The sequence below is a fragment of the Ranitomeya variabilis genome, chromosome 3 (genome assembly GCF_051348905.1).
Source record: "Ranitomeya variabilis isolate aRanVar5 chromosome 3, aRanVar5.hap1, whole genome shotgun sequence".
Classification (NCBI taxonomy): domain Eukaryota; kingdom Metazoa; phylum Chordata; class Amphibia; order Anura; family Dendrobatidae; genus Ranitomeya; species Ranitomeya variabilis.
The window spans coordinates 541,845,436-541,864,390 of NC_135234.1; the positions used below are offsets into that span (position 1 = coordinate 541,845,436).

General features: G+C 42.7%; 1 protein-coding gene across 1 annotated transcript in view; it reads left to right on the forward strand.

The window, feature by feature from the left end:
* ITGBL1 (integrin subunit beta like 1) overlaps nt 1-18,955 on the forward strand; it is an 850,447-nt gene that overhangs the window by 253,100 nt on the left and 578,392 nt on the right. The window contains exon 3 of the mRNA XM_077297085.1: nt 16,278-16,424. Within this exon, the coding sequence (XP_077153200.1) occupies nt 16,278-16,424 (147 nt within the window). The remainder of the gene's footprint in view (nt 1-16,277; nt 16,425-18,955) is intronic.

Here is an 18,955-nt window from a genome sequence, read left to right on the forward strand (position 1 = left end):
AAGAAAGAGAGTTGCTCTTGATGATTAGGCTCCAACAAAATCTCATGGGGTGCGGCCTCCTGATCCACAGGCCCGGAGATTAAAGGTGACCCATCCACTGTTTCCATGGTAATTGGAGAGGCTCTTTGCTGAATTTCAATACCATGTTCCTTGGCAAATGCGATATCCATAAAATTGCCACCTGCACCAGAGTCAATCATAGCTGCACTGGAAATCCACTGTCCTGTACACAGGATCTTAATTGGGAGAGAACAGTGAGAGTTCTTTTCATCTAGCTCCTTGGCTGGTGAAGTCATAGAAAGTGAATGGAATACAGCGTTTAAAGGCAGGCTACATTCAGAGATGTTAGATTCATCATCATAGTTGTCATACTCCTCTACTGCTGCTAGCACCTTGTTTAGGCCGCTTGGGACACTTGAGACAGTTGATTAGAAAGTGGTCAGACTGGCCGCAGTAGAAAAATAGACTTTCTTGAAGGCGATGCTCCCGGCGCTCATTACTCTCGCGCCTCTGAACAGAATCAATTTGCATGGGAACCTCCTCTACCTCTCGAGATGTTTTACCTGCAGGCTCTTTGGAAGGAAGGGAAAAGTTAGAAATACGGTTATATGCAGCAAACTTCTCCTGCTTACGCTCAGTAAGGCGAATGTCAATGCGCACAAAATGCTGTATAAATGTTACTAGCTCTTGTGGTGATTCAGAGCGAGCTAATTCATCCTTTACAATGCTAGACAGACCCCGTTTAAAAATAGGTAATTGTGCATAACTGTCCCAATTAGTATCTACCGCTAATCTCCTGAATTCAGTAGCATACTCAATAACAGTACGTTTAGCCTGGCGTAAAGACAATAAAGCAGATTCAGCGGTTGCACGGCGATTAGGGTCATCAAACATTAATGCCATAGCGGCCAAAAAATCATCCAAATTATTTAACCGTGGGTCACGAGACTCAATCATTGGATTCGCCCAGGCGAGCACTCGTGCGGTCAGCAGCATTATTACACACAATACTTTGGATCTATCATTAGGAAAACGGTCAGCATGCACATCAAAATATAGCATACATTGATTCACAAAGCCACGAAATTTGTCGCGATCACCTTTAAATCTGAATGGGGGCAACTTAGTTGGGCTAGCTGGTGGCGGTTGCCTAGATGGTAAAATCACTTGTGCAGCCATTTGCGTGCTTATGTCCTGAAAAGCCCGTCCAAACTGGGACTCTATGCCAGCAAGTTTGTTTTCCTGGGCTGCCATGCGGGTGCTTAAGTCCTGCAAAGTTTGTCCAAACACTTGTTGATTGTGTTCAAAGCTTCCAAACTTCTTTTGCAGACCTTCCACATCTTTCTGCAGTGATCTAATTATGGAGAACACCTGCTCTAGTCTGCTTTCTGCAGTCATTGTTCCAGCAGTCTCCTCTTTTGAGGCTAGATTATCCTGTAATGATTATAAGGGATAACTCAGGAGACTCTTTTCATGGAACAAGACAACTACAGGACACAGTTTTATAAGTGGTAAAGTCTATATTATCACACGGTGATTCAAACAGGTGCAGAGAGAAACTCAAATCCACAACACTTGGTATAAATATTAAACGCAGCTTAACAGTCTATAGGAAACTTCAGAGGAAAATGCAATCACGCAGAAAGTCTATGAAGCACAATAATTCTTGAGGATACTTGACACGAATAAGTCCTTGGTAGTCCAAACACAGATAGATATGCTTATAAGGCAGTTCAAATAATATCTTAGCACAACCAGGGAGGCCTGGGTAAAAGTCTCAGGTTTAAGCAGAGCAGCAACAGCTTACATGTCCAGCAAATGCAGATGGAAACAAACACAAGCAGCCAGATGGAGGATTACTGGAAACCGATGTATGCAGCAGAAACTCAGAGCTGAGTAGCAGGATCTCCACACAGGTTCACAGGAGCAGGTGCAGGTGCAGGTGCAAAGCCAGGGATTCATCAGGAGCTGGATGCAAGGCAGAATATTCTAGCACAGACTAAAGGCTGGGGTGGAGTTATATAGCAGGAAGACACAGTGCACATGAGACCAAAGATGCCATCTTGGAAAAGGGCAGTAATGCACAAAAGGCAATCAAAATGTTCAGAGTCCTGACATTACTGCCTCCTTAGAAGTGGCATCAGGACAATCCTGGACCTGGTTTCTCAGGGAATCTTTGATGAAAATGAGAGATCTTCTGTTGGGCATTGATGTTTTCCACAGGTTCCCAAGAGTCTTCCTCAGGGGGACCTGACTTTCAAATTATTTGTAGCATCTAGTGTGTTATAGAGGCCTAATCCAGAGGCCACCAAAAATTCTTCTGTTACTAACATCATACAGTAGGTGACATTTCATTTTCAAATTGTTTGTAGCATCTAGTGTGTAATAGAGGCCTGATCCAGAGGCCACAGAAAAATTCTTCTGTTACTAACATCATACAGTAAGGGTCATCTTTAGTGTTGAGCGATACCGTCCGATACTTGAAAGTATCGGTATCGGAAAGTATCGGCCGATACCGGCAAAGTATCGGATCCAATCCAATACCGATACCCGATACCAATACAAGTCAATGGGACTCAAGTATCGGACGGTATTCCTGATGGTTCCCAGGGTCTGAAGGAGAGGAAACTCTCCTTCAGGCCCTGGGAACCATATTAATGTGTAAAAGAAAGAATTAAAATAAAAAATATTGCTATACTCACCTCTCCGACGCAGCCTGCACCTCTCCGAGGGAACCGGCAGCGTTGTTTGTTTAAAATTCGCGCTTTTCTTTCCTTTACGTGAAGTCCCGGCTTGTGATTGGTTGCGTCGCAGTCACATGGGCGACGCAACCAATCACAGCAAGCCGTGACGTAATTTCAGGTCCTTAAGGATTTTAAAATTACGTCCCGGCTTTGTGATTGGTTGCGTCGCAGTCACATGGGCGACGCAACCAATCACAGCAAGCCGTGACGTAATTTCAGGTCCTTAAGGATTTTAAAATTACGTCCCGGCTTTGTGATTGGTTGCGTCGCAGTCACATGGGCGACGCAACCAATCACAGCAAGCCGTGACGTAATTTCAGGCCCTTAAGGATTTTAAAATTACGTCCCGGCTTTGTGATTGGTTGCGTCGCAGTCACATGGGCGACGCAACCAATCACAAGCCGTGACGTCACGGGAGGCTGGACACGCGCGCATTTTAAAATGCGCGCTTGTCCAGCCTCCTGTGACGTCCCGGCTTGTGATTGGTTGCGTCACGGTCAACCAATCACAAGCCGGGAGGCTGGACACGCGCGCATTTTAAAATGCGCGCTTGTCCAGCCTCCCGTGACGTCCCGGCTTGTGATTTGTTGCGTCGCGGTCAACCAATCACAAGCCGGGAGGCTGGACACGCGCGCATTTTAAAATGCGCGCGTGTCCAGCCTCCCGGCTTGTGATTGGTTGACCGCGACGCAACCAATCACAAGCCGGGACGTCACGGGAGGCTGGAAAAGCGCGCATTTTAAAATGCGCGCGTGTCCAGCCTCCCGTGACGTCACGGCTTGTGATTGGTTGCGTCGCCCATGTGACTGCGACGCAACCAATCACAAAGCCGGGACGTAATTTTAAAATCCTTAAGGGCCTGAAATTACGTCACGGCTTGCTGTGATTGGTTGCGTCGCCCATGTGACTGCGACGCAACCAATCACAAAGCCGGGACGTAATTTTAAAATCCTTAAGGACCTGAAATTACGTCACGGCTTGCTGTGATTGGTTGCGTCCCGGTCACATGGGCGGCACGCAACCAATCACAAGCCGGGACTCACGTAAAGGAAAGAAAAGCGCGAATTTTAAACAAAGAACGCTGCCGCTTCCCTCGGTAAGGTGCAGGCTGCGTCGGAGAGGTGAGTATAGCAATATTTTTTATTTTAATTCTCTCTTTTACACATTTTTACATTAATGTTGTTTCGATACCGATACCACAAAAGTATCGGATCTCGGTATCGGAATTCCGATACCCGCAAGTATCGGCCGATACCCGATACTTGCGGTATCGGAATGCTCAACACTAGTCATCTTACTTTCAAATTGTTTGCAGCATCTATTGTGGAGACAGTGGGTATCTCCTGGAATGGGGACAGTGGAACTATTGGCCCCAGTATGGGATCTTGCGGACTGGGAACATTGCATTGTGATCATTTACCCAAAATTGTTGTAAGACCGTGGATGTAAGGAATAAAAATAATTACATTGTTGACCTGCCTAGGTTACTATTACAACCTACAACCTCAGATCTTCACATTCTGTCTCTGCCGGAATACCTGTCTAACCTAGGGGATGTGTTTTCGGAAAAAAAAACACCAGAACACAGGCATGCTTACCTGTTCAAGGCCTCCAACAATTGCACTACCCAGGGTGCACCAGGCCCAAGTAAAGATAGCAAACAACACAGGTGCAAATAATACCGATGCAGCCAACCTACAATCAGGAATTGGCTGCTTGGAGCACCTGTTGTGAAATTGGATTTTGGGCTCCCCCGGTGGCCACTGGTGGAATTGAACTTGTGTGCATCATCCCCTCTGTTCACCTGTTCCCATCAGGATGTGGGAGTCGCTATTTAACCTTGCTCCTCTGTCACTTCCATGCCGGTCAACATTGTAATCAGAAGCCTTTCTGTGCATGTTCCTGCTACCAGACAACTTCCAGCTAAGTCGGACTTTTGTCCTTGTTTGTTTTTTTGCATTTTGTTCCAGTTCACAGCTGCAGTTTCGTTTCTGTGTCTGGAAAGCTCTTGTGATCTGAAATTGCCACTCTGATGTTATGAGTTAATACTAGAGTCTTAAAGTAATTTCAGGATGGTGTATTGATAGGGTTTTCAGCTGACCATGAAAGTACCCTTTCTGTCTTCCTGCTATCTAGTAAGCGGACCTCGATTTTGCTAAACCTATTTTCATACTACGTTTGTCATTTTCATCTTAAATCACCGCCAATATATGTGGGGGCCTCTGTCTGCCATTCGGGGAAATTTCTCTAGAGGTGAGCCAGGACTATATTTTCCTCTGCCAGGATTAGTTAGTCCTCCGGCCGGCGCTGGGCGTCTAGGGATAAAACGCAGGCTACGCTACCCGGCTACTGTTAGTTGTGCGGCAGGTTTAGTTCATGGTCAGTTTAAGTTTCCATCCTTCCAAGAGCTAGTTCCTATGTATGCTGGGCTATGTTCTCTTGCCATTGAGAACTATAACAGTTTGACCGGCCAACAAAGGGTTAAATTAATTGGCAGAGAAAGGAGAGAGAAAAGAAGTCTGCTGAAAAATTTTTTTTTTTTTTTTTCCTTCAGTTCTGAGTGTGCTTTCAATTGAATCACTTGCAAGTCTGCCTATATTGCAGCCTTCCTCTCTCTCTCTCCTTCTAATCCTGGAATGGCTCTGTGTTCACCTGTTTAAAATGGATATTCAGAGTTTAGCTGCAGGTTTGAATAATCTCACCACGAAAGTTCAAAATTTACAAGATTTTGTTGTTCATGTTCCTATATCTGAACCTAGAATTCCTTTGCCTGAATTTTTCTCGGGGAATAAATCTTGCTTTCAAAATTTCAAAAATAATTGCAAGTTGTTTTTGTCCCTGAAATCTCGCTCTGCTGGAGATCCTGCTCAGCAGGTCAGGATTGTGATTTCCTTGCTCCGGGGCGACCCTCAAGATTGGGCTTTTGCATTGGCTCCAGGGGATCCTGCGTTGCTCAATGTGGATGCGTTTTTTCTGGCCTTGGGGTTGCTTTATGAGGAACCTCATTTAGAGCTTCAGGCGGAAAAAGCCTTGATGTCCCTATCTCAGGGGCAAGATGAAGTTGAAATATACTGCCAAAAATTCCGTAAATGGTCTGTGCTTACTGAGTGGAATGAGTGCGCCCTGGCGGCGAATTTCAGAGAGGGTCTCTCTAATGCCGTTAAGGATGTTATGGTGGGGTTCCCTGTGCCTGCGGGTCTGAATGAGTCCATGACAATGGCTATCCAGATCGATAGACGTCTGCGGGAGCGCAAACCTGTGCACCATTTGGCAGTGTCTACTGAGAAGACGCCAGAGAATATGCAATGTGATAGAATTCTGTCCAGAAGCGAACGGCAGAATTTTAGACGAAAAAATGGGTTGTGCTTTTGTTGTGGTGATTCAACTCATGTTATATCAGCATGCTCTAAGCGTACTAAGAAGCTTGATAAGTCAGTTTCAATTGGCACTTTTCAGTCTAAGTTTATTCTATCTGTGACCCTGATTTGTTCTTTATCATCTATTACCGCGGATGCCTATGTCGACTCTGGCGCCGCTTTGAGTCTTATGGATTGGTCCTTTGCCAAACGCTGTGGGTATGATTTAGAGCCTCTTGAAACTCCTATACCTCTGAAGGGGATTGACTCCACCCCATTGGCTAGTAATAAACCACAATACTGGACACAAGTAACTATGCGAATTAATCCGGATCATCAGGAGATTATTCGCTTTCTTGTGCTGTATAATCTACATGATGTGTTGGTGCTTGGATTGCCATGGCTGCAATCTCATAACCCAGTCCTCGACTGGAACGCTATGTCTGTGTTAAGCTGGGGATGTAAGGGGATGCATGGGGACGTACCTTTGGTTTCCATTTCGTCATCTATTCCCTCTGAGATTCCTGAATTCTTGTCTGACTATCGTGACGTTTTTGAAGAACCTAAGTTTGGTTCATTACCTCCGCACCGGGAGTGCGATTGTGCCATAGATTTGATTCCGGGTAGTAAATACCCTAAGGGTCGTTTATTTAATCTGTCTGTGCCTGAACATGCTGCTATGCGAGAATATATAAAGGAGTCCTTGGAAAAGGGACATATTCGTCCTTCGTCATCTCCCTTAGGAGCCGGTTTTTTCTTTGTGTCTAAGAAAGATGGCTCTTTGAGGCCGTGTATTGATTATCGGCTTTTGAATAAAATCACGGTTAAATATCAATATCCATTGCCACTGCTGACTGATTTGTTTGCTCGCATAAAGGGGGCCAAGTGGTTCTCTAAGATAGATCTCCGTGGGGCGTATAATTTGGTGCGAATTAAGCAGGGGGATGAGTGGAAAACCGCATTTAATACGCCCGAGGGCCACTTTGAGTATTTGGTGATGCCTTTTGGCCTTTCAAATGCCCCTTCAGTCTTTCAGTCCTTTATGCATGACATTTTCCGTGATTATTTGGATAAATTTATGATCGTGTATCTGGATGATATTCTGATTTTTTCGGATGACTGGGACTCTCATGTCCAGCAGGTCAGGAGGGTTTTTCAGGTTTTGCGGTCTAATTCCTTGTGTGTGAAGGGTTCTAAGTGCGTTTTTGGGGTTCAAAAGATTTCCTTCTTGGGATACATTTTTTCCCCCTCTTCCATCGAGATGGATCCTGTCAAGGTTCGGGCTATTTGTGATTGGACGCAACCCTCTTCTCTTAAGAGTCTTCAGAAATTTTTGGGCTTTGCTAACTTTTATCGTCGATTTATTGCTGGTTTTTCTGATGTTGTTAAACCATTGACTGATTTGACTAAGAAGGGTGCTGATGTTGCTGATTGGTCCCCTGCTGCTGTGGAGGCCTTTCGGGAGCTTAAGCGCCGCTTTTCTTCCGCCCCTGTGTTGCGTCAGCCTGATGTTGCTCTTCCTTTTCAGGTTGAGGTCGACGCTTCTGAAATCGGAGCTGGGGCGGTTTTGTCGCAAAGAAGTTCCGACTGCTCCGTAATGAAACCTTGTGCTTTTTTTTCTCGTAAATTTTCGCCCGCCGAGCGGAATTATGATATTGGGAATCGGGAGCTTTTGGCCATGAAGTGGGCTTTTGAGGAGTGGCGTCATTGGCTTGAGGGGGCTAGACATCAGGTGGTGGTATTGACCGACCACAAAAATTTAATTTATCTTGAGTCCGCCAGACGCCTGAATCCTAGACAGGCGCGCTGGTCGTTGTTTTTCTCTCGGTTTAATTTTGTGGTGTCATACCTACCGGGTTCTAAGAATGTTAAGGCGGATGCCCTTTCTAGGAGTTTTGAGCCTGACTCCCCTGGTAATTCTGAACCTACAGGTATCCTTAAGGATGGAGTGATATTGTCTGCCGTTTCTCCAGACCTGCGGCGGGCCTTGCAGGATTTTCAGGCGGATAGACCTGATCGTTGCCCACCTGGTAGACTGTTTGTTCCTGATGATTGGACCAGTAAAGTCATTTCTGAGGTTCATTCTTCTGCGTTGGCAGGTCATCCTGGAATCTTTGGTACCAGGGATTTGGTGGCAAGGTCCTTCTGGTGGCCTTCCCTGTCACGAGATGTACGAGGCTTTGTGCAGTCTTGTGACGTTTGTGCTCGGGCCAAGCCTTGTTGTTCTCGGGCTAGTGGATTGTTGTTGCCCTTGCCTATCCCGAAGAGGCCTTGGACGCACATCTCGATGGATTTTATTTCGGATCTTCCTGTTTCTCAGAAGATGTCTGTCATCTGGGTGGTGTGTGACCGTTTCTCTAAGATGGTCCATTTGGTTCCCCTGCCTAAGTTGCCTTCTTCTTCCGAGTTGGTTCCTCTGTTTTTTCAAAATGTGGTTCGTTTGCATGGTATTCCGGAGAATATCGTTTCTGACAGAGGAACCCAATTCGTGTCTAGATTTTGGCGGGCATTCTGTGCTAGGATGGGCATAGATTTGTCTTTCTCGTCTGCTTTCCATCCTCAGACTAATGGCCAGACCGAGCGGACGAATCAGACTTTGGAGACATATTTGAGGTGTTTTGTGTCTGCAGATCAGGATGATTGGGTTGCTTTTTTGCCTTTAGCGGAGTTTGCCCTCAATAATCGGGCCAGCTCTGCCACCTTGGTGTCTCCTTTTTTCTGTAATTCGGGGTTTCATCCTCGATTTTCCTCCGGTCAGGTGGAATCTTCGGATTGTCCTGGAGTGGATGCTGTGGTGGAGAGGTTGCATCAGATTTGGGGGCAGGTGGTGGACAATTTGAAGTTGTCCCAGGAGAAGACTCAGCTTTTTGCCAACCGCCGGCGTCGGGTTGGTCCTCGGCTTTGTGTCGGGGACTTGGTGTGGTTGTCTTCTCGTTTTGTCCCTATGAGAGTTTCTTCTCCTAAGTTTAAGCCTCGGTTCATCGGTCCGTACAAGATATTGGAGATTCTTAACCCTGTGTCCTTCCGTTTGGACCTCCCTGCATCTTTTTCTATTCATAGTGTTTTTCATCGGTCATTGTTGCGCAGGTATGAGGTACCGGTTGTGCCTTCCGTTGAGCCTCCTGCTCCGGTGTTGGTTGAGGGCGAGTTGGAGTACGTTGTGGAAAAAATCTTGGACTCCCGTGTTTCCAGACGGAAACTCCAGTATCTGGTCAAATGGAAGGGATACGGTCAGGAGGATAATTCTTGGGTGACTGCCTCTGATGTTCATGCCTCCGATCTGGTCCGTGCCTTTCATAGGGCTCATCCTGATCGCCCTGGTGGTTCTGGTGAGGGTTCGGTGCCCCCTCCTTGAGGGGGGGGTACTGTTGTGAAATTGGATTTTGGGCTCCCCCGGTGGCCACTGGTGGAATTGAACTTGTGTGCATCATCCCCTCTGTTCACCTGTTCCCATCAGGATGTGGGAGTCGCTATTTAACCTTGCTCCTCTGTCACTTCCATGCCGGTCAACATTGTAATCAGAAGCCTTTCTGTGCATGTTCCTGCTACCAGACAACTTCCAGCTAAGTCGGACTTTTGTCCTTGTTTGTTTTTTTGCATTTTGTTCCAGTTCACAGCTGCAGTTTCGTTTCTGTGTCTGGAAAGCTCTTGTGATCTGAAATTGCCACTCTGATGTTATGAGTTAATACTAGAGTCTTAAAGTAATTTCAGGATGGTGTATTGATAGGGTTTTCAGCTGACCATGAAAGTACCCTTTCTGTCTTCCTGCTATCTAGTAAGCGGACCTCGATTTTGCTAAACCTATTTTCATACTACGTTTGTCATTTTCATCTTAAATCACCGCCAATATATGTGGGGGCCTCTGCCTGCCTTTCGGGGAAATTTCTCTAGAGGTGAGCCAGGACTATATTTTCCTCTGCCAGGATTAGTTAGTCCTCCGGCCGGCGCTGGGCGTCTAGGGATAAAACGCAGGCTACGCTACCCGGCTACTGTTAGTTGTGCAGCAGGTTTAGTTCATGGTCAGTTTAAGTTTCCATCCTTCCAAGAGCTAGTTCCTATGTATGCTGGGCTATGTTCTCTTGCCATTGAGAACCATAACAAGCACCCATGCAAAAAAATAGTCTGTATGTGGCAAGTTCACACAGGATGTGTTTTCGGAACAGGGATGTCAAGAAGTCCCTCCTCATTGTCCTTTTGATTGTGCCGTTAATCTTATTGAGGGAGTTAAGCTGCCTAAGAGCATGTTAATTAATATCTCTCATCCAGAGAGGCAAGCCATGAAATACTATATCGCAGAAAGTCTTGCAAAGGGTCATATCAGACCTTCCTCATCTCTTGCTGCAGCATTTTTTTTCTTTGTTACTCGGATCACAGTCCAGGATCCATATCATTTCTCTCTCATTCTGACCTCTTTAACCAGATCATCAGGGTAAAATGGTTTTCTAAACTGGACCCCAAGGGCGCATACAATTTGATTCCGAGATGAGTGGAAGACAATATTTAATACACTTGAGGGACACTATGAAAATATTGTGATGCTATTTGGGTTGATTAGTGCTCCCTCTGTTATTCAACACTTTGTAAACTACATTTTTTGTCACCTCTCGAGCAGATTTATGGTGGTCTATCTTAATGGCATATTGATTTATTCGCCTGACCGTGAGTCACATCAGGTACATGTCAGACGGGTTTTCAGATACTCAGAGACAATAAATTCTCTGTCAAAACAGAGAAATGTATGTTCTCGCTTCAGGAGATCTTTTTTCAGGGTTATTACATATCATCCACTGGTTTTCGCATGGATCCGGCGAAAGTCTGGGCGGTACTGGATTAGAATTGTCCTGAAGACTCAAAATCCTTACAAAGGTTTTTAGATTTTGCCAATTACTACCATAAGTTCATCAAGAACTCTTCGGTAATGGCCAAACCTCTGATGAATATGACCAGGAAAGGGATGGACTTTTCCAAATTGTCCAGTTCGGCCAGTGGGGGTTTCGTATGTATCAGCGCATCTCCAAATAATTGGCATCTGTGTGCATAATTTTCAAAGAAACTGTCATCCTCCGAGAAAAACTATGACATTGGTAATAGGGAACTCTTTGCAATAAAGTAGGTCTTGAACATAATGTTTTGTGACATATAGGCCGAGGAATAAGAACATTAAGGCAGATGCCTTATCTACTTGATTTCCTGGGGGTAGTTATTGTAACTATATGTTCTGATCTGGAGACAGAGGTCGTAGAGGCTTAGGGAGACGCCCCTGTTGCCTGTTCTTCAGATAGACTGCTCCTGTGAATCTCCATCTTAAAATTTTAAGTGAACATTATGATTCGATCTTCGCCAGACATCCTGATAGTAAAGCCACCACAGATCTCCCTACTCGTAATTTTTGGTGGTCTGGGGTGCACCAGGATGTTCGGGAGTATGTAGCTGCCTGCAGTATTTGTGCGATTTCTAAGACCCCACATACTCGCCCATCTGGGACTTTTCAACCTTTGCTGATTTCCTGTAAACCTTGGATTCATTTGTTAGTAGATTTCATCACTGATCTATACGTGTTGGCAGGTAATACTGTTATATTGATGGTGGTGGACAGATTCTGCAAGATGTCTCATTTCATTGCGCTACCCTCATTACCTAATGAGAAGACCTTGTTGAAAATTTTTATCAAAGAAATAGTGAAGTTACATGGTATTCCAATTTGGCTTCTGTCCCCACCAATTCACTGAAACTGCCCTGACCAAAATTACAAACAACTTATTTACAACCAAGGCTAATAGACACTTCTCTATATTCTTTCTTCTAGACCTGTACTGTGCCTTTGACACAGTTGACCACAGCCTCCTACTACAAATCTTCTCTTTCTTTGGCATCAAAGAACTTGCCCTATCCTGGATTTCATCATACCTTTCCAACCGCACATTTAGCGTCTTCCACTCCAACACTAACTCCTCATCCTGCCCTCTCTATATTGAAGTCCCTGAAGACTCTGTCCTAGGACACCTTCTCTTCTCCATCTATACCCTTTGCCTGGGACAACTCATAAAGTCCCATTGTTTCCAGTACCACCTAAACACTGATGATACTCAGATCTAACTGTCTGGTCCAATCGTTACCTTGCTGCTGTTCAGAATTCCAGAGTGTCTATTAGTCATATCCTCTTTCTTCTCCTCTCATTTCCTTAAGCTCAATGTGGACAAATGCTGAACTCATTATCTTTCCTTCACCTCACTTATGTGCCCTACCTGATCTTTCCTTCACAATAAATGACATCACACGTTCCCCTGTATCGGAAATCCCCTGCCTCAGAGTAATCCTTGACTCTGCCCTCTCCTTCAAACCGCTCATCCAAGCTCTTGCCGCCTGCTGTCACCTCCAACTCAAAAATATTTCCAGAATCCATCCATTCCTTAACCCTCAATCTACTAAAATGCTTGTGCATGCCCTCATCATCTCCCACCTTGACTACTGCAACATCCTAAAAAGTGGCCTACCTGCTAACACTATCGCTCCTCTAAAGTCCATCCATAACTCTGCTGCCCAACTAGTTCATCTCGCTCCTCGTTACTCCTCCACTTCTCCCCTTTGAAAATCCCTTCATTGGCTCCCAATTCCCCATCAAATCTAGTTCAAACTACTAACACTGACGTACAAAACCATCTATAACCTGTCTCCTTTGTACATCTCTAAACTAATTAAACAATATCTTCCCTCACGTAGTCTCTGGTCCACCCAAGACCACACTTATTCGTTCCTCACTCAATCACCTCCAAGACTTCTTCCTAATATCCCCTAAATATAATAGAATGTCTGGGTAGGGAAAATATAATGTAATCCTTTTTATATGTGCAGTATGAAGAAACCAAATTCAGTAATTTTGTAAGTGTCACACGCAGTTTAGTTGTGCTGAAATATTTTCAATGCATATTTTCATTGTATTGTGAGTACCTCACAATAAGGCTAGAATATGCTGGACAATCGACAATATTATAATACTTTACTGCTCACTGGACCATTTGATGTAGTAGTTTTATCCTCAAGGGATTTTGTTTCACCTGTAACTGAGCCAGATGTTAAATACAGATTTGTATTAAATATTAAGAGAATTTCCTCAAATGATGATGCAATCAACATCCCTGTAAAAATACATACTGAAAAGAATATATCACTCCTAGTCCCAATCTAAGAAACTACATAGACCCTAGAAGCGCAACTTATGTGCTAAATGCAAGGTTTAGTATTACATAAATAGCCGTAAATTTTCTAGGTAGTGTTGTCTTTGAAACAAGGTTTCTGATGAAAGACTTGTGAATTGCAAAACAAAGTCAAAAAGCGTAGTGTGAGTTCTTAAGAAATCATATGGAAAGATGGGTTGTTTGTGTTCACGTTGAGATATGTATAAAATGAGGTACTTAGCTTCTTCAGACCAGCTTTTCTCAAAAGACTTTTTTTTTTTCAGAAAAATGGTGTTGTGATGGTCTTGGCATAGGGTATAAATCAGCAGTTACCTTTCAGCTGCTTTGTTTCAAATGATGATCTACCCATATAATGTTTACTACACTTCACTTACTAGTTTACTAGAGATGCTAACCATTAAAATGGAAAGTAGCTTCCCAGAGAGTGATGTGACCTGCTGTATTATGTGAAGGCTGCAGCCACTGAGCTCAACTGCTGCAGCATTTACACTTTACTATTGCATCGAAGCAAATGTCCGCTTGGTTGAAATATTGATGAATTTCAGCAGACAAGCAGTCGCACATTGGCTGCAGTTTGTACTTAACATAAAACACTTCACTATCCAGAAACAGTGGCACCGATATCGCTAGAAAAACTACCTTGGGGTTTTCCATTTTTGTGTTCTGTTTTTGCTCCCATCATTCCCAGAGCCATAAGTTTTTTTATTTTTCCGTCAATATGACCATGTGAGGGCTTGATTATTGCTTCACCATCTGAGAACAGCATGAAGTAGGGGCAAAGACCATAATTGTATTGATGCATAACTTACTGAGCTGCATGCTACCATTTTGATAAACTCATAGTTTTATCTGTTGCTTTTCTGCCATAATGACGAGTTCTGTATAACCCCGCCCAAACCACGGATGTACAGCTTTCTGCGTAAATTTAATGTGCAAAAGCAGAACACTGGCAATCTGTGGTGGGGGCAGGGTTTTACAGTGCTCATGAATATGGATGACTACCTGGCATAAGATTTACTAGTCTTGTGTTGATAATCTCGTCCTGATAAAACAGAGATTTTTTTTCAAAAAATACTTCAAGCAGCCCAGTACGTGACACATCTCTGGAATCATGGTCTCTGCCTTTACATTATTCTGCTCTCAGATTAGATAACAAAACCTTGGCATCATATCCATTTTAAATTGTTTTATTACAATCTTACATTGATCCCTAAAAGTTTTTTGATGACACAGTTGATGTTAAAATGGATATATTTTCCACCATCATTGTTAATTATTACTGTATCTAAAATTGGTGTGAAATGGAGACTTATGAGTGGCAGAAAGTAACAGAATAAAAATAATAATTTGGATCCACAACTGCTTAGTGACGAAGCCAAATTTTTGAAATCTGACCAGTGTCACTTTATGTGGTAATAACTCTGGATCGCTTCAGCAAATCCCAGTGATTTTGAGATTGTTTTTTCGTGACACATTATACTGTATGATAATGGTAAATTTAGGTTGGTATGTTTCGTGTTTATTTATAAAAAATATCAGAAATTTGAGAAAAATGTTAAAAAATTAGCAATTTTCAAACTTTTAATGATTATCCCTTTAATCCAGATAGTCATACCACAGCAAACCATTAATAATTAACATTTCCCTCATGTCTGCTTTACATCAGCACCATTTATAAAATATTATTTTATTTTGTAAGCATTTTAGGACGTTTACACATGTAGCATCAATTTTTCATTTTTTCAAGGAAATTTACAAAATTTATTTTTTTAGGGACTTATACATGTATGAAGTGCCTTTAGGGGTCCTATATATTGGGAAACCCCCAAAAGTTATACCATTTTAAAAACAGCACCCCCTGAGATATTGAAAACTGCTGTCAGGTAGTTTATTAACCCTTCAGGTACTTTTCAGGAATTAATGAAAAGTGGTATGACAGAAATGAAAATGTGTATTTTTACTACCTAAATGCCGCTAACTTCTGAACAGATTACTACAGCCGTCGGACTCTAAGGTCGCTATTTAGTCGTGAATTGCCATGGCAAACATCAGGACCACAAAATCATGATCTGAGGGCATCAGTTGGGATAAAGAAGAAGCCCACACACTCTGTTAACCATTTATAATGATGTAGTCACTATTGACAGCAGCATCTAAGGGGTTAAACAGATTTGGACGGTGCAAACACTGATCGTGGCTGATGCAGCAAGATGTCAGCTATAGTGTACAGCCAACAGCTGCTGGATTGTCACCTGTATGGGGAGGCTATTCTCTTATATCTCAGGTCAGTTAAAAGACATATTGGCTGTCATTAAGGGGTTAAAGTGATTTTCCATTTATAATTTTTAAAACTCTATTAGCTTGCTCTTCTTTAAAATGACATGCAGATCTTTATGCCGACCTCTTGACTCTCCCATGCACGGGGACTCTTGGTTTGGCTGAACATTTCTGCATACTCTAAGAGGGAGGTCCTGCTACACTTCGGGATCGGATAATAGAATTCCAACCAGTATGTCCTCAGACATAATCTGTCATGATGCCCCCATACACATCCGATTGTCAGCCAATCGCACCAAAATCGGCTGATTTCGCTGACTTTACTCACTTTTTCCTGCTCTAGCTGTGTCTTTCCACTGCTCCCAGACTCTGCCAAAAAACAGTATCAGTCACTGAACCCCAAAATTGACTGCAGCTGTCATGTGCACTGTAGCAGTGGACAAATTGCTGCAGCTTGTGAACAGTGGCATTGGAGAGCTGGACCTAGAGCTGGGATTGGAAAGTACAGCTCCATTTTCATAGTAAACAAGAGCAAGTACATTTACTTTAAAAAAAATTGTAAACGGAAAAGCCCTTTAAATATTTATGAAAAGTGTAACATTGAATGTAACTATTGACTATAAAGCACTTTCCATACACAGAAGGAAAAAAAAACATAAAAACAGAAATTTGTGTTTGCTTTAAAAATATTTTTATTTGTTTAGGACACGGAACTTGTGACTGTGGAAAGTGCCAGTGTGATTCTGGCTGGTCTGGAGAAGCCTGTCAATACCCAGCTACTTGTGACCTGACACGAAAGCAAAGCAACGAGATGTGCAAGAATTCTCAAGGAGTCATTTGTTCAAACGCAGGTTTGCATGCCATTTATACATAAAACACAAAGTTCTCTGAAATGTAACTTCTAGGTCAATGCAAACTTTTATGTGTTATTATCATTAAAAGATTTTTCAAGGCTAGTGCACAATGTACTTTTCAAAAAATGCCAAGCTACTACATAGGTTATTTCGGTGCAGAGGAAATTCAGATGTTGTAATTTAATAAGGAAAGTAACCGTGCTGAGCATTCTGGAACTGACATAAACTCCAGCTGTGCATAATTTTATTTTTTTCATTCAAAAGATGCAGCAAGAAATTTTTTTTCTGAATGCATTATTCAAATAATCAGAGTTGATATACCCTGGTTTTAGAAGAATATCTGAAAAAATAGTAATTTGCAATACACTTTATTTTTAAAATTAACAATATACATTTCTGTATATTTGTGTGTGGCAATTGTGTGTAGTAATTGACAAAGTTTTATATTAATTGTTTATAGTACATACTTAACTGAAAGAGAATAAAACGCTTGTAGATTCTGTCCTTCAAATATAATGATACTTAACAGTCTTCTTACATAGAAAGAATGTGCAGAAACACACAGATATATTTCCAACTTACTGTGAAACTAACTTTTCTTTACCTTAATTGATTTCAATCAATGGACATTTTCTTATACCTTAGCTTGTACAATTACTAATTTAGTGTTTTTCCTTTCCTTAGTCATCCATATCAAATCAACTAGCCCCCCCCCCCCCCCCATATCAAATTTCTGCATCCGCTGCAGTGGCCAGGTGTACACAATGAGCAGTAATAGGACAGCTCTGTAAATTGTATACAGACCATCTCTAATTTCTGCTGCTTAGCTTTTATTAAGCCTTGTACATTCAGCCACTATGGAAGCTGCAAAAAGTTGCAAACTTTGTGAGCTAGACAGTTGTATCTCAATTTCTAGAACATAAAGATTTTTCTTTAGGATGTAATAAAAAAAAAATTGGCTTGACCAATTCACAATGCAAGAAGCATACCTTCTCTAACACAAAAGCCTGGGTTTCAGTATTTTGGTTTAATATCAAAATTTTGCACTGTGGAGAGCAACATTAGCTCTCCTTAATTGTAGGTGGATGGCTGCATCTGATGCCATTAGCCTACTCTTCAGCAGTGTTCAGCAGTGTGTGAAATGGCACCAGGAATTTTTTTGTGATCCTTGCTTATTGAATTGAAGAGTGTTCGAGATCGCCGGGATCTGTGAATGTCAGGAAATTTGACTCCAAGTTTATCCTGTGTGAATTGGTTTGCTCATCTCTAGTGTTGACTCAAAAACTCCCTGCCTTGACATCAACACAGCTACCAGAAATCCTTTGAATAGGTTAATATTAAGATTAACCCATCAGCTGTTACCGCCTCTGGCAGCTGCGGGTTATAAATAGTTTATGGAGCAGAACACCATAGCTCTATCACACTGTTTAGTGGCCCGCAGCAGCTGGATATTTATACCAGCTGCCGCCAGAATTGGTAACAGTTGATTAGTAGAGGTGTCAGGTGTCAAGCTGCTACTGATTAGTGATGAGCCAGCGTGCTCATCACTGCTCATGACTCACTTGAGCTTCAGTGTGGTGCTCGTTACTTGGTGAATATTTTGAATGCTCGAGTCCCCGCCCCGCATGTTTGTTGCTTGTTAGACAGCCAATAAACATATGGGGATTGCCTGCCAGTCATTGTAAAGTCATAGCCATCTTGGTTGTGGCATAACTGTGATTGGCTGGCCGTATAGCATCATTGACCATATAGACCATATAAGACTTGTGACACCATGCTTGGCACACTGTACCAACGGACACTGTCAGTGCAGGGAGAGGTGCTGCACTGCTGAGCTAGGGACAGAGTTTTAGCTGTGTATAGGCAGGGATTAGACACCATTAATATTTCTTTCAACTGCAACAACAGCCCTTATTAGCACTAATTATAATCAATATTCATACTGCTTTTAGCAGCACTTAGGGAGAGATTGTGCCAAAAGGATAGTGTAGGACAGGATAGGGTTAATTGCACATCCTTTCTGCTGCAACTCAAACTAAAAAATCAAAAGCATAAAGACAGACTTGGTTGATAAACAATAGCATCGCTATATAGCGCACACAGTGTAACAAGTCCATCTGAGGTGGGCAAATTTTTCTGTGATAGTCATCCTGCAAAGTTTTTTCACCAGGGAAATATTATATGGCATTTATACTGTGCCAGTTGTGTGTCGAAAGCATACAGCCAGACTTGGTTGGTTATTAATAGCGAAAAACTTTTACTTTTAGATTTAAAACACTCATAAATATCTTTCTAAGAATAGAGGTACAATCTATTAGGGCCAATACAGGGTTTACACATTAATATAGACATAAATGAATATACTCAATAGCAGGGACTATCAATTCCCTAAAGATCCCTGTCAGTCACCCTACCTGACAGCTGAGGTTGACACCCTAAGGCTGCCGTCACACTAGCAGTATTTGGTCAGTATTTTACATCAGTATATGTAAGCCAAAACCAGGAGTGGGTGATAAATGCAGAAGTGG